The sequence below is a fragment of the Sturnus vulgaris genome, chromosome 22 (genome assembly GCF_052056855.1).
Source record: "Sturnus vulgaris isolate bStuVul1 chromosome 22, bStuVul1.hap1, whole genome shotgun sequence".
Lineage (NCBI taxonomy): Eukaryota > Metazoa > Chordata > Aves > Passeriformes > Sturnidae > Sturnus > Sturnus vulgaris.
In genome coordinates this window covers 5,303,209-5,318,466 of record NC_142264.1, presented here as the reverse complement: position 1 = coordinate 5,318,466, position 15,258 = coordinate 5,303,209, and the positions used below count along the sequence as shown (strand labels likewise).

Below are 15,258 nucleotides of genomic sequence, written 5' to 3'. Positions count from 1 at the left end.
CACAAAGAGGATTATTTAAATAGGTGCTTCGTTGTTTTTTTTTTTTTTGTTGTTGTTTGTTTTGTTTTCGTTTGTTTGCTTGTTTTTGTTGTTGTTTTTTTTTTCTCTCATCTCTGCAAAAATAAAGTCCCAAGATCTTAGATTTTTTTTTCTTTATTGTACAATTTATAAAACACTAGCGCGGCTCTGCCCTCCCGCCTCCCCTGCGCACCCCTCGGCACCCCCCTCCCCTCGCCCCAACCCCCCTCCCTGCCTTTGTTTCAGGGTCCCCCCTCCGGAGCCGCCGTCCCTCGGATCGCACCCCCGTTTTGTCAACACCCCCCCACACCCCGTCTGCTCCCCCACTTCTCTCTAAAACGCGACGATGGCCCGAGTCCAGGCTCCCAGGCTCGCCAGCGCCTGCTTGCTGCACAGCTGCCCGTTGAGGGGCTGCTCCGAGTCCGCCTGCTGCCGGCTCACCAGCCCCGTGAAACCGGAGCCGAAGATGGAGATCAAGTTGGAGATGTTGGAAGAGTCCTGGGGGTGCTCGGCGCTGTACTCCTCGAAGCGGGCGCGTTTGGTGCACGGGGCGAAGGGGGGGCCGCCCGCCACCCCGCCTCCCCCCGGCTCCCCTTCCTCCACCCCCTCCTCTTCCTCCTCCTGCCCCGGGTAATACTTGCGCTTGGTGCCGGGCGCGGGCGGCGGGGAGGCGAGCCCCGGTGCCGGCTGGCAGCAGCAGGGGCACTGCGAGCAGCAGTCCTGGTGCAAGTACCCGTTCTCCACCGTGGTCACGACGTGAGTGTCCAAATCCAGCACCGTGGTGCGGCTGCTACAGTGCGGGGCCCCGCCGCTCCCGAAGTCACAGCCGGCGGCGTAGAGCAGCCCCGGGGCCGCGCTGCCGCCGCCACCGGGACCGGCGCTGCCGGCGGCCCGGTAGAAGCCCGGGGACGAGTCTCTGCAGGGCGCTCGCTGCAGCTCCGGGGGCACCGCGCACACCGGCACCTCCAGCAGCTCCGCGCCGCCCCGCGCAGCCCCGCAGCTCCGCGCCTCGCGGTCCTGCGTGTCGGCGGGCAGCGGGAGCGCCGCCAGCTCCGGCGGGGCGGCGGCGGCGGGCGGCGGGCAGGCGGGCATGGCGAGGAGCGGGGCGCCGTCGGGGTAGTGCTGCTGGCGGCGGTAGAGCTCGGCGTAGCGCTCGCTCAGGTAGAGCTGCCGGGCGTTGCGGAGCACATAGGAGACGAGCAGGTTCTTGTGGAGCTTGATGCCGCCTCGCTGCGTGCGGGAGCTGTGGATCTTCCGCAGGGAAATACTGATCAAACTCTGCGCATCGAGGGTGCACTCCATCCTCCTCCGGCCCCTCAGCATCGGCTCTCGCCGCCCGCGCAGCCAGGCACCCCGGCCCGCATCCACACGGCAGCCGGGCGGGTGCGGAGGGTCGTAAGGAAGGAGGATAAAGAGGCGGGGGGGGAGGGAATAAAGGGGAGGGGGGAAGGGGAAAAGGGGGGACAGAGCCTGAGGTCGCTGGAGAAGGGGGGCAAATAGAGAGGGGTGTCTTCAGGGGGCGGCCAGCGGCGGGAGCAGCGCGGGCATCGCCGGGGGCTCCCGCTGCTGCCGCCGCCGCCGCCGCGCTCCGAGCACGGACGGCGCGGGCGGGCAGCGCCACCAGCGCCGCGCGCGCCCCCGCCCCGCCCTCCCGCGCGGCACCGCCCCCCGCCCGCCCCTCCGCGCGCTCCCGCCCGCCCCGCCCACCCGCGCGCCGCCCCCCCCACACCCGCCCGTACCTGTCGCGCAGAGACACTGAACGCCCGCCCGCCCGGCCCCCGCCTTTTATACCGCTGCGCCGGCCCCCGGGCCCCGCCCCCCGGAGCCGGCCAGACCAACGGCAAGGCGGCGAGCGGCTTGACGGGCAGGCGGCGCGGCCAATAGGAGTGAGGCGGGCGCCTCGCGCTGTTCAAATGGTGTCAGGCGCGGCGCGGCCCGTGGGGGCGGCGGGGTCTCGGCCGGGCCGGGCGAGGGACACTGAGGGCACCGGGGGTCCCGTCCGAGCGGCAGCGGGGCCGGGGCACCGCCTCCCTGCGCCGCTCCCCTAGCACAGGTGAGCGGGGGGCGGTGCCCGCCCCGCTGGGCGGTCCCGAGCAGCCGCGGGGGCGGGGGCGCGGCACGCCCCGCCCCGTCCCGCCCGGTGACACCCCTGAGGCACCGCATATCCTCAGCAGGACCCTCGGTGCTACCGGCACCTTCTGTGTATCCTATCCCTCGGATGCGGTGGGATGCCCCGCTCCGCGTTGAGCTGTCCTAGCCCCGGGAGTTGCCGGTTCAGGTGCTGGCCGTACCCCGGTACTGCCGGGTCCCCCCGCGCCCCGACGGCCCCCGGCGGGGACACCTCCTGTCCTGCCTGTGGAGCTCCCTCCATCACCCCGCGTTTGGAGCCAGTTGGAGTCAGGGCTTTCCCCCGACGTGCGGGCAGGACCATGTGTCAGTCACTCCTCACAACGTGCCCCAATCACACCTGGTTTTCCCCCAAAGTGAGAGCGGGACCGCGCTCGGGTTAATTATGGGCTAATTAAAGCCTTCCGTCCCGCCTTAGGGCACACAGTAGTGTTAGCTCTGCAGGGCAGTGCGGACCCTGCTGTTCCTCACACAACGGTGCGAGGGAAGGGGTCTGTGCTGGTCCCCGGGGGATTAGGGACTGCAGGGGTTCAGGGGTGGGTTTAGGGGATGCAGAGACTACCATTGTGCCCGGGGAGCAGTGGCACCCACCGAAGCTGGTGACACCGTAGAGCAGCAGCCCTTGTCCACCAGGTAAGAGCTGGGGGGCTCAGGGCAGCCGGCTGCAGTGTCTGGGTGGGAGAAAGGGGTGTGAGATGGGTAGCCAGGAAGGGACTGCAGTGCCGGGGCAACGGGAGCTGCTTCTCAAACGGCATCTTGTGTAGAAAAGCAGAAGGTAGGGGAGAGAGGAGGGAGTGTCCCTACTGACTGCAGAGATCCTCCAGGCTGGGTGCCTGCCTTGGGGTCACCCTGGCATACGTACCTTAGCTGCTATGAGCAGCCTCATGTCTGTGTGTGGTGGGGAGCCCATTGGAAAGAAAACCTCTGAAGCCCTTGTTCCTGCTGTGCAGCCCAAACTCCAAACCACAGGGCCAGTGACACAAGGTGATCACCGAGGTTATCAGTTCACTGTGCAAAACCTGGGCTCCATGGGGGGCTTTGAGGGGGATGTTTGGAGGGCTTTTCTTGTTTCCTGGCCTGGCTGTGTTCTGCTGGCTCAGCTTGACCATGTCCTCAATTGAAGGGAATGGGAGCAGACCCAGCACCACAGAGGATTTTGTTCCTGTGGGAGGGTGGTTAGGGCAGCAACTGGGCTGGAGCAGCTCCTTGCTCCCTGAGGGGCAGCTGGCTAAGTCCTGCATGCTCATGGAGCCACCTTCTCCACAATCTGCCTTCAGCCATGCAAACTGGGGTGAATTCTCAGGCTCTTGTAGGATGCTCTTGTTCCTTGTTCATCACGTAAAGAATATTCACAACTGTGTCCAAAGGGTGGCTTGTAGCTCAGTGGGTATGGACAGTGTTGGAGATGGGGGGCTTTGCTGTGTCTGTCCTCTCCTCCACCAGGGTCTCTCCCTTGCAGCTCTCCCTGGCTGAAAGTTGGCTTTTCCAGGGCTGTGGCTGCACAGCAGCTGGAAGTCTGGGAGGTGATAACTGGAGCTTGTCTGTGCAGATACTAAGGGGTGCAGCAGGATTAGGTTTGGACACATTGCGTAGGTCAGTGATGAGCTTTGGGTGCTTTGGTGGCTTGAGCCAGGTCTTTCTGCTGTTCAGCGAGATCAAAGGCTCTGCCATCATGGGCTGTTTGGGTTGGTGCTTGTGGACTGAGCCCCAGCTGCAGCTCTGCAGCATTTTCTCTGTCCTCATGGGTACTGGGGAACCAGGGCAGTGAGCGCTGCTGCTGCCAACCTGTGCCATATCCTCCACCCAGCCAGCGCAGGCAGTAATTTCTTCTCCTGCTCAGCTGGCATTTGCTGCTCTCTGGCCCACCTCCAGCTGTAAAACTCCAGCCTAGGTGGTCCAGGCTAAGAGCTTGCATTGCCCATTGGCCAGCTGTGATGGGGTGGCTTGGGCAGTGCAGATGGGGCCAGGCTCAAAGCATTGCCCTGGCAGACACGCTCTGCCTAGAGCTCCTGCTCACCTTCCCACTTAGTACTGAGCGTGGCCTTAGGGCACTGCCCAGTGCTGGCTCTCTGCTTTTTAATCATCGAGTGGTCCAGCTCTGCCTCGAGTTGTAGATTTCAGTGAAGGGTCAGGTTTTGCAGAGCTCTGCTTGCAGCAGTGCCGGGTTTATGGAGGTGCAGAGGGTGGTGCATCCTCGGGGCCGGTTGGGCACCACGGGGCAGCCCTGGATGCAGGAGCTGCTGCTGTCTCTGGCTGTCAGAGAAGTGCCCTCTGCTGTAACTGCCTGAGAAGCTTCGTGGCACCAGGAAAACCCGAGAGCACAGCAGGAGCCTCTAGGAGATGAAGACGGAATTAAAACTTTAATCTTATTTAGACTCTGGGTAATTAATATAAAGGCTATAAAACGTGGGCCTGATCCTGGTGCTGACTGCTGGGCACTGTGCTGTGGCCGGCAGGGCTGCAGCAGCTGCAGGCTGGCTCTCCTCCCCCGCTGGCTCTCCTGGCAGGTGCCAATGTTTTGTTTGCAGACACGGTGGCTTTAATCCTGAAGCTGGAATGGGCTGTGCACTGCAAGAGCCATGCTGCTTCAGTTTGGCCTGTGGACTCCAAAATCTCCCAGAGACAGGAATCTGGCTGATACCTGTCTTGGCACACGACTACAAGCTCTGCTTTTCTAAAGAAGATAACCAGTCCTGTCCATTTTCTGGCTCTGCAGCAGCAAGGTGGGGCAGGATGGGCTTGGTGCTTGCCTTTCTCAGGAAAACCAGTGTGTCCTGTCCAGCATCCCTATTCCCTGGTGTTGGGGTTTGGGTGCCCTTTCCATGGGCAAGATCCCTAAGGATCCTACTGCTGTAGTGGACAGTACATGTAAAACCATCTTGGTTAAATGTAATTCCAGCTTTTTACCTGGCCTTGATATGGTGAGGACCATTATTTCCCCAAAGGAGAAGAGGATGGGCCCAGGATTTGTTCTCTGGAGTGCCGAGCTACACATTTTCTGGTGTAGATGAAGCTGGTCCTGGGGACTGCCTGTGATGTGGGCACTGTGGGGCTGCTCCTGGGCTGGGGATGGTGCAGCTGTACCACATCTGGTCCAGCCCTGCTGATGTCCTGGTGCCAGGGCTGGTTTTGCAGCCGTCGATCCTGCAGCAGGATCCAGCAGCAAAACCTGGCGGTCCGCTGCTCTCAGCTGCAGAGTAAACAAGCTGGCAAGAGAAACCATTTTGCTTCAGCTAGTAGGAGAAACCCTTTTTAGGTAGCACTTCCAACTGGCAATGCTCTCCTTCATTAACCCCCTCCTTCCCTTTCCAATGAAACATGAATTTGCAGTGATTGGAGATCAGGCGCTTGCCAGTGCAGCTTTGCCACCCAGAGCAACGAACACAGACGTGAATTTACTGCTTGATCTCATAATTTCAGTGCAATTAGACTGGCTGCTATAGAGCAATTTCCCCTTGAGCCTCAGAGTCTTGGGCCTGGGCACTACCCAGCTTTTCTCAGACAAGGAAACAGCGGCCTTTGGGTATTGGCTGAAACACGAGGTTTTTTGGGTGCACCTGGAACTTGACTCCCTGGAAATGCGTCTATGAGCTGGAGCTGCGGGTGCCTGGCATGTCTGAAAAGGAGCCTGCTTTTCAGGCTTACTTATTACAAGTCAGGCACCCAAAGCTAGTGGGAAAACAAGCCAGAACAAGGTTTTCAGGCTGAGCTCTTGGAGCAGGGCTGGATTCTGCCACCTTCTCCTCTGTGCTGGGCAAGCTTAACGTTGCCTGGCTCCCCAGGCTGCTCGCCATCTTGGAGGGGACTTGTAGGGCAGACCCACAGGTTCTGCTGCAGCGTGTAGGGAATGGGGCATGTCAGTTCCCAAAGGCAGCAGCCCTTGGAGAGGCATATCCATTGATTGATTGAGCAGGCTGTGGGTAGGGCTGTCACCTCGCTGTTGTAGCTGTTAGCTCTTTCTCACAGCTTTGGTATCACAGTCAAATACTTTATATAAAATCCTGGAGAAAAAGGGATTGAAACCATACTGAAAAGCATCCATTTAATTATCTTTTCTCCATGCTTTTAGGTGGGGAGCTGTAGAATGCCTCCGTGGCACTGGGCATGGATGACATGCTCAGTATTTTGATTTGGTCTGCTCCTACCTAAATTCACCAACTAATTTCCTGTGTTCCTGGGAACTGCTGTGCAGGGTATGGGTGCTTCTGTAAACTTCACTGCCATTGCTTCATGGCTTCTCTCTGCTGTGTGGCCAAGCACCTGTGCCTCACATGGTGCTTACAAACTCTCCTGGTGCCTTCTTTGTTCCTATTGGAGTGTTGGGAGGTCCCTTGGATGGGAATTTTATGATTCTTCTTTTGACTTATCCTGGAAGGGTGGAATTGAGGAGGTTATTTCTACCAGGATCCTACTATTGATCCTCTCCTGAATGGCCTCTGCTTATCCTGCTGCAAGAGGGGAATTGCTGGCTGTGTTGGCCAGCTGGTGATGTGACCCAAAGGAGAAGGAGCTTTCTGTCTGTGCTGATGTATTTTAACCCATTGATGGCTTGCTGTGCCCACAGGTCAATCTGCAGTAGCAGATCTGTTCCTTGCCAGAGCTGAGAAGGGGAATGAGCTGCTAATGGTGTAAGCAGAGCTCATGGAGAGGCTGCAGAGTCCCAGTTGGTCTTGGTGTGAGTTGTGTGGCTCATCTCATGCCCAGAGCTGCTTGTGTGATGCTTTCCAGGGGCAGCATTGTAAAGCTCATGGCACTTCCCCATGTCTCTAACAAACCTGTCTAGCTGTGCTGGTTGCTGTTGGTGCCTTGTCTCCTTGTTTCTGGCATTTGGAGACCATTGATTTCCTGCAAAACCATTGCAGGATGCCAAAGTGGCAAGATAATGGTGTGTGGCAAGCTTGGGAACTGCCCTTTTGGGAAGAGGGGCTGAAGTTGGGGTCTACTCCTCCTGGTGAGCATTTCACACCTTGGACTGGGTACTCCCCTGGGACCTGCCAGCCAAGGAGCTCATTTAAACTCCCTGACAGACATGGTGCTCACTCTTCTCCTGGGGCCATGTGGGATACTGGGAGTTCCTCTGACACTGTGGGAGAGAAAGCAAGTCTGTGCCAGGGGACTCCCTTGGCAGCTGGTGGCTTTCTGGAGCTGCTGTGGAGTCCTGCTGCTGCTGCCCCAAAGCATCACTTTCAGGAGCCATGAGGTGTCCTGGGCAAACAGTGCTGTTTGCTGGGCTGTGGAATCTGATAGAGACCTTATTTTAATTGCTAGGTCAGATATCCTGCAGTCTTTATTGCTGTGTAGCCAAGAGTTGATCCCTGGACTTGGTCTGACCCCGAGTTACAGCTGTAAATGAGGCTGTGCTGGAGCACAGTCCTTACCCAAACTAGGAAGTCTGTCTCCAGCACCAGCATGAATGAGGGTTCTTACCTGCAAATCCTGTTCCCATCTGTCCTGGGTGGAGCAGGACAGGACTTGCTGGGTACTGACTGGGATTTGTAATCGTGCTCCCTGCTGGCGATGGGAGCAGCAGGCTCGGAGGAGGAGGGCATCACCTGCTACAGAGTTCTGGGAGGAGACCAGGCACCTGTGATCTACGGCTAATCCTGCCTCTGTTTCCCCTCCCATCTCCCCTGTCCCGTGGTTTCTAGATATTCATCAGGGCAGGGCTTGTCTTACCGCACTGGCAGAGTCTGGTGTGGGGGACCCTTGGGTGACTCCTGTGATGGGCATTGCTCATCTCCAGTGACACGACCTGCCCAGGGCTCGGGGTGCCAGGTGATGCTTGGCATTGAGGGCAACCAAACCAAACTCTCTGTTCCTGCCAGATTTGTAGGGAGGGCAGTTTGGGTAAAATCTGTAGTAAAGTTGGAGCTGTGGCTCGCTTGGGGAATAAACGCTGAGGTGCTGAATCAGAGTTTGGCCCCGGGCGTGGGGATCCCCTTCCCCACTGGAAGTGCGTCCAGGAGTGCTGCCAGCGTGCGCGGGGCTCTGAAAGGGTTAATGACTGCTCGTCTGTCATGGAACCTCCAGCCTTTCCCGAGCAGAGCCCCTCCGGCCGAGAGCAGCGTGGCCTTACGGTGCCCCGCGGATGGACGGACGGCCGGCGGCAGAACTACAATCCCCGGCAGGGAGCAAACCCCCGGGGTGTGCCGGGACTGGTAGTCCGGGGCCTGGTGTGGGGGTCCCCGCTGCCACTCGTGGCTGGGGCGGGGGGACCCGGAGGGAATGTGCCGGCTCGGGGAGGAGCCAGCGTGTTCACCCACTTTGTTGTTCTATACCTTAAAGGAGCAGTGGCTGTGCCCGAGCGAGCTCCCTAGCGGAGCCGCGCAACCCGGGCTGTGGGCTGTTTAAAGATAAAAATCACTCGCGTGGCCTCCCTTATTAACGACATCTCCCTCTCTCAGTAACTCCTTCGGCGCCTGGGCATCGCCAGCCGGCGCGGTGCTGGGCCTGCCCGCCGCGGGGCTGCTGCGCTGCGCTGGACCGCTCTGGTCCTGCATCCCCGCCAGAGCATCCTCCTCCCGGAGCTCTCTGTCTGGGAGCCCGGAGCTGCCGGGGTGTGAGTGCCGAAACCCCCAGCGCTCTTCGTGCCACAGAAAATCTATTTCCTTGCAGGGGAGACATCCCCGCTCATGGTCGCCGCAGATAAAGGGCTCTGGAGAGAAGTGTGGAGTAGCGACGATGTGGGCAGCGCGACAGATTTCTCGTGGCACAGCCGTGACCTGGAGATTTCTTCCTCCCTCCGGCATAATTCAGTCTAGCACCCGGTGCCTCCAGCTAAACACCCTGGCCCGGCCCTGGCATGTGCCCAGCAGACACCCACATCAAAGCCACCGCGGCTTGCCTGGCCCCTCGCCAGCAGCTACCTCTAGACAGCTTGTGCAAACCTGGAGGGAGATGACTGCGGAGCATCCAGCCCTTAGCAGCTCCCGCATGCTGTGGGGCAGCCGGGGCTGGCTTGGGTGTGTGGTGGGAGCCACAGCTGGGTGGGCAGCTGCAGCCTGGCACTGGCTGCTTTCAACTGCTTTGTCCCTGCTTCCCCGTGTTGGTGGTCATTGCCTCCGTGCCCCTCTGAACCTCGGCAGAGGGGGATGAAATCTCTCTGGCAGGTGAATGTGCTGGAGAGAGGCTGGTGGAGCGCAGCACAGGAACCTTGCTGACTGGAAAAGCAGGAATAACCACCCAAACACAACTGGTGTGGGGGGCTGTGGTGCTGCAGGGAGCTCCAGCTGAGCTGGCTGATGCTGGGTGATGCTCTGGGACAGGTGGCCCAGGTCTGCCTTTGCTTCCCAGGGTCACACACTGCGGTTCACACGTGCGTTGTCACCAGCATGAAGGAGAGGGGAGGGCTTGGGTGGCAGAGATGAGCCCAGCACTCTTGGCTGAGCCTTTCACTCCTGGGCTTTTGGGTGCAGCTCAGCCTCCTCATAGCCCGGATGTTTGCCTGCTGAGGGGCTGTACTTGATCCTTTTTCCCTCATGAGTGTGGGTGTTGGAAAGAAGAATTGGGAACACATGCTCCTGCCTGGAACTGGCTTCTAACTGGTCTGTGCTGTGAGTTCAGGATAGTGTCCAAAATGCTTTCAGCCTGGTCTGGCATGGCTGACAGTGGGCAGAGCTGCTGATCTTGCTTGGTTTTGGAGTTGTCTGGGTGAAATTCATACCCAGAGCAGAAGAATTCTTCCCTGGGGTGCAGAAAGCTCCTGGTGCATGAGTGACATGGTGGGACCAGAAGGGCTGAAGCCCATCAGGGCTTGTCTCTGGAGAGCCCTGCTATGTCTGTCCCTGGCTGCCCTGTATGCAGGAGCTTGTGTGCTTGGGTGCTGGAGCACAACCCATGCAGCTGTGACCTCTGGGACACAGTGAGGGCAGCAGAAAGACCCTTCTGTGCTGCAGCAGAGTCTGTATTACATCCTTTTCTGTGCAAAAAGAAACAGTGGAGTGGGAGAGGCTTCCTGTGGTGGGCTGCTGCATCCCTCAAGGAACCTGGGCTGCAGGGAGCCCATGATGCTTCTGTGCTGTGGATGCAGCCAGCCTGCTGCCTCAGGGATGCTGAGACATGGAACCCTAAGGGGTCCTGCTTGCTGTTGCAGTTCACAGCAGTCTAAGAAGCAGCAGTGCAACCTTTATAGTGAACTGTGAACAACAGGGATCCTATGGGATGCAGGGAAGATGCCTGGCTGCTCTCCAGAGTCTGTTCAGGGGCCAGATGAGGTGGTGGGTGCTGTATACTGGGCTCCTCCATCAAGGGCACTCCCTGTGCTCCTTGATGCTGCAATGCTGGCAAGTTGCTGTCTTGCAAACAGCTCCTATACATGTGTGTGCTGTGCCTGGCCCAGCAGGGACCTGCCTACAGGGCTGTTTGAACCCTAATACAGCATTTGGGGAGAAATGATGGGCTCTGGAGAGCTGGTGAAGCTCTCTAGAGGAGAAGGGCACAGGAAAGCTCTCCTACAGGCCTGTCTTAGCTCTGTTGCTTATTCCTTTTTGCTTTTCATCCCTTGCCTGCCATTTGGGAGCCTCATGCCAGCAGCCTTACAGCTGCCTAACACATTGTGATGGTTGTGTTGCAGCAGGAACCCTGCACTGAGGCTGCTGAGGTGTGCACCCCTCCATACCCCCAAGCTGATTGCTTCTGACACAGTCCTGCTCAGACTAAGGCTGAGCCTGGACCCTTCCTGTCTGATGTTGGAGCAGAAGCCCCACAGGGTGAAATGCAGTTAATGGAGGAGGCAGCAGGAACTGTGGGCTGGGGGGGTCTTAAAGGTGAAGCTGTTTGCAAATAGTTCCTGGGTGCAGTGGCACTTTTTACTTTATATCTGGGTGACTTTCCCATGTGCACGGGCATCCCCGAGGCTGAAGGGAACTTTGACTCTGGCAAGGGTGGAAATGAAACGTGGATAACATCGCTAGGCTAGCGTTGCTAGAGGAATTAAGAACCAAGCAACTGCATCCATAGGAACCTCAGTTCTTCCCTTATCCCCTTGCACATCGAAGTTAATTGCATTTCCAACTGACACATCAAGCTGTCCTGCCACGGTCGTCTGCGGCAAAGTCAGCGCATCGTGGTTGCTCTGGGATATAAACCTCACCTCTGGTGTCTCGCTCTCTTGGGGGATAATGTCTTTCCCAGGGCTGTTTGTGGTATGGTCAGGTCTTAGGAGCCCAGGGCTCAAGCTGAGTTGTCTTGTCAGGTCTTTACGGGTATCTCTTGAAGGTGAGACTTGTCAGGCTTAAGCAATGGATGAAATTTTTTTAATGGGTGTTCAGCAGCCACTGTGGAGATGCTTAAGGGCATAAATTTTTTAAGAGCATAATGGATGTTAAGCTCTCAAAAATAAATCCAAAGTCTCTCCAGCCTGTGTTTCCCAAGGTATTGGCGGCTAGCTTAAAATGAGAGAGCAAGCAAAATGAAATAAAGGCTTTTAGGTGGTGCAGATCACCAGTGTGGAGCTTCTGCTTTCTTTGTGTGTCTGCGTTAGCACTTCGGGATGGTGAGGGTCAGGACAGGAAAGTCTTAATCCCTGGTCAGTGCTTTGGGGACCCAGACTGGAAAGAAGAGTTCTAACGCTTGTTAACTCTTGTGGGTTTTCCCCACAGCAGGAAGATTGGTAGGGCAGAGTGGCCAATGCTGAGTGCTAAACCCTCTGGCCCAGAAGACTTAGTGATGGCAACCAGAGAGTCTGGTCCAAAACTGCATGGAAGTTCTCTTGATGAAGCAGAGCCAGCAAAGTCTGGGTGTGGGAGATGGGCTGGTGCCTTCCTCCTTCGAGCAAGAGGCAGGCAGGAAGATCTGGACAGAGCAGCTCTGCACAAACAATTCAGGGAGATGACAATGAAGCTCTGAGGTGCCAGGGCTTCCTCTTCCACTCTGCCCAGATGAGCTTTTTCCACGGAAGTGACAGCCCTGTGCAGGGGTTTAACCTGGTTGTGTTGCAGCAGGAGCTGGGACAGCAGGAAGGGGATGCTCCCTGCTGGCTGGAGCAGGGGAATGGAGAGGAACTGGCTTCATCCTTCCCCAGCCACTGTTACCCCCAGGCTGGGAATCGGAACCACTCATTCTCTCTCTCCAGCCACAGCAATGGGAAGGAGGATGAAGAGCACTGTGCAGGCATGGGCAGCACTGCTGAGGGTGCCAGGAAGTGACAGCCCAAAACTTGTTTGATGTTGTTTTCTTCTCCCACCACTGGAGAATGGAGAACTGCAGCTCCAGGAGCATGGAGCTCATGCTTGTCTCCTCCTGCCTAGAGGGGCTGGCTCAGAAAAAGTGGGAGCAGCCCTGATCCCGTGCACAACCTTGGGAGGTGGCACGAACACAAATGCTGGCATCCTGCAGTGCTGCACCTTTGTGTTGCTCATGCCAGCTTCCCTCCCAAATCTGGTTGGAAAAATTCCTACATTCCCCATGAGGTCCACTCTGCTGTGGCTCTGCTTGCTGAGGTCAGCTTGTACCTGCTGAGGGCTTGGCCCCATTTTATAGAGCTTTTCCATGAGGTGTGCTCTGGGAATGCCCTCCCCTGGGCTGTGGTAACAGTCCTTGGAGATGAGCAGTGCTGGTGCCTTCAGGAGGCTGAGAAAGTTGAGGTGCTGGGTGATTTGCACCTGGAGTTTCTGCTCCTTTCTGTTCCTTGCTGGGATTTGGAGGTAGGTGTTAACCCACTTGGAGGTGACAGGTTCAGAAACATCAAGTTGTGACTGCCTTGGTGGCAGGAAGAAGTAAGAAAAGTAGAAGATCTGGAAATGACCAGGGAAAAAATATTCCTTGAAGTATGGGTTGATGCAGAAATGTTACCTGCTGGTTTTCTACTTCGGCTTAACCCTGTTCCCCAGTTCTGGTAGTGATTGGTGTGTAATAATGGGAATAGGAAAAACATGTATTTCTGATGTGGACTGGGTCTGCTCAAAGGGCTGTTGTTTATAAAGTCTGGCTGCCTTCCTTCATCTCAGAGGCAACTCTGGATTCTCTGTCCCATCACAGCTAAGCCAAGGGACAAAAGGCTCTATCTTCCCCTCTTCCCTGACAGCTGTGAGGATCAGGGCTCTGGCTGCTCCTCAAAAACACAAGGTGTGTCTGCACCAAGAGCCTCTGGCAAGAGGCTGGCATGGGATGTTCCTCCTTGCTCTGTTTTGCACATTCAGATTTTCTTTCCTGCTTCTCCAGCCCTTTCCAAGCATTGCTCACCCCTGCTCAGGCTGGGAGAGCATTTCTGGGTGATTGCTGCTGGAACGATTGGAGGTGGGAGAACACCCTCATACCCAGCACGAATTTCCAAGTTCTCTGGGTTCCCAGCTGCTCTGGCTGCTGCTGCTGCTGCCTCTTGGGGGAGGACAGGAGGGACTGAGCAGGGGGTCTCTCCTCCTTAGCACAGCTGCACTGGGGCTCTCTGAGGCTCCCAGGAACCAGGCATGGCAGCTCTTCCCCAGATGGAGGAACCCTGGGGGTATTGACCGTCTGCTGCTTTGCTGCCCCAAAAAAAGCCTGAAGGCTGTTTAGTGCTGCTGTTACACATTGAATTGCACCAAACCCCATGCTCCCCTCTGTTATCCCTGAAGATGGATGCAGATGACTCCCCTCCTGACATATGCGTGATCTGTGTACGCTTGGCTCTCCTCTCTTCCTGGGCAGCTGGCAGGTTATTTTTGGTTCTGGAGCGGCCCAGATCTGGTTTCTTCTGGGGTGAGTCCCTGCCCAGCGCACCTCTTGCATCCCCCAGGCTTGTGGAAGGTGAGGAGCCGTCTTCCCTTGCCCACATGTCTGGAGCTGGAAGGGATGCTCCAGTAGTCCCCTGCTGAAGGGCTCGTCTGGCATCTCTGTGGAATGGCTGAGAGGACATTGGCCAGGTCTATGGGGACTCACCTGGATGTGGCAGCCCAGGAAACCTGATCTGTGGGCCTCTTTGGGAGGGAAGGGATGGGCAGGAGCAGCTGGTGCTCTCTCAGGGCTTGGAAATCCAAGCCAACACCTCGTCACGTGCATCCCTCTTGGCTCACAGGCTGGAGGAACAGCATCCCCCTTCCCTCGGCTCCTGGCCTCCTGCCAGTGTCCTGCACTGAAAGCCCCTTTAGAAAGGCATTGTGGGGGCTGAAGGGTTTTCTGGGGACAGCCCCGGGGAGATGCTGGGGACCTCCTGCCCTGTCTCTCCTTGGGAAGACCTCACTTGCAAGGCTGTTTCTTCTCTTAAGCTCCCCTGAAACTTCAGTACTTTCTTAAAATCAAGGTTTGTCCTAGCAATCCTGGAGCAGGGCTTTATTCCACTGCAACAGAGTACTGCTCAAAGCATCCTCTCCACATCTGCATGGTAGGATTTTCGGAGGTCCCTGCTTACCTGGAGGGGGACAGAGAGTAAATGCAGTCAAAGAAATGTTTTTCACATGTTAGACACAGGTTGAATATTTGCTAGGCACTGTGGGTTGTGTGGGAAAGTGAGGCAGCTTGTTTCTTTGTGCCCAGCTATCTCGGTAGGCTGGTGTAGGCACCTTGCTGGAGGTGAACATCTTGGTGGAACTGAGCCTCCAGGAGGTATTTCGAGAGCAGTTATCCACAGTGGATGTGTGACCCCAACTGCACTGCTGGCATTGTGCATAGACACCATTATTCAAGGCTTTTAGTAGGCTGGTGTCCTGTTTATTCCAGTGTTTTGCCCTATGCTCTGTACAGGTGTTCAAGAGCCCCTGTGCCCAGCAGTGGAGGTGGGGTAAGAGCCCTCCCCAGGCAGTGCTGACTGCCATGGCTAAGGACACTGCATCCAAACAGTGCTGAGGAGAGTGGGACTAAAATCATGGTGCATATACTTGTAAGGTGGTGGCTGGCAGAGATGGGCTGCCAGGGATTCTGCAGGTCAACCTGGGTGTCAGAGCTGCCCTGATATATCCTGGTCACTGGGAGAGGCTGCAGCACTCCCTGTCCAGTGCTTCCCATCCTCAATGGCACAGCTTTTTCTCGCTGAAAACTGTGTCCTTTTCTCTGGGGAGGGAGCATCAGCACATCCTCCCACACTCCTGCTCATCCCCTTCCAACAAAATGTTGCTCTGACGTTTCTCTCTGCTCCTGGCAGGGAGTGAAGCTGTTTCCAGTCCCTGGCTTGGGCTCATGATGTAAGCACACAGGTCTGGG

General features: G+C 57.2%; 1 protein-coding gene across 1 annotated transcript; it reads right to left on the bottom strand.

Annotated features, from left to right (window-relative positions):
• Positions 1–256: 256 nt before the first annotated feature.
• Positions 257–1,509, bottom strand: IER5L (immediate early response 5 like). Its single transcript, XM_014873107.2, has one exon. It carries the CDS (start codon positions 1,339–1,341, stop codon positions 352–354), a length of 990 nt encoding a protein of 329 aa, XP_014728593.1. The 5' UTR covers positions 1,342–1,509; the 3' UTR covers positions 257–351.
• Positions 1,510–15,258: the final 13,749 nt, after the last annotated feature.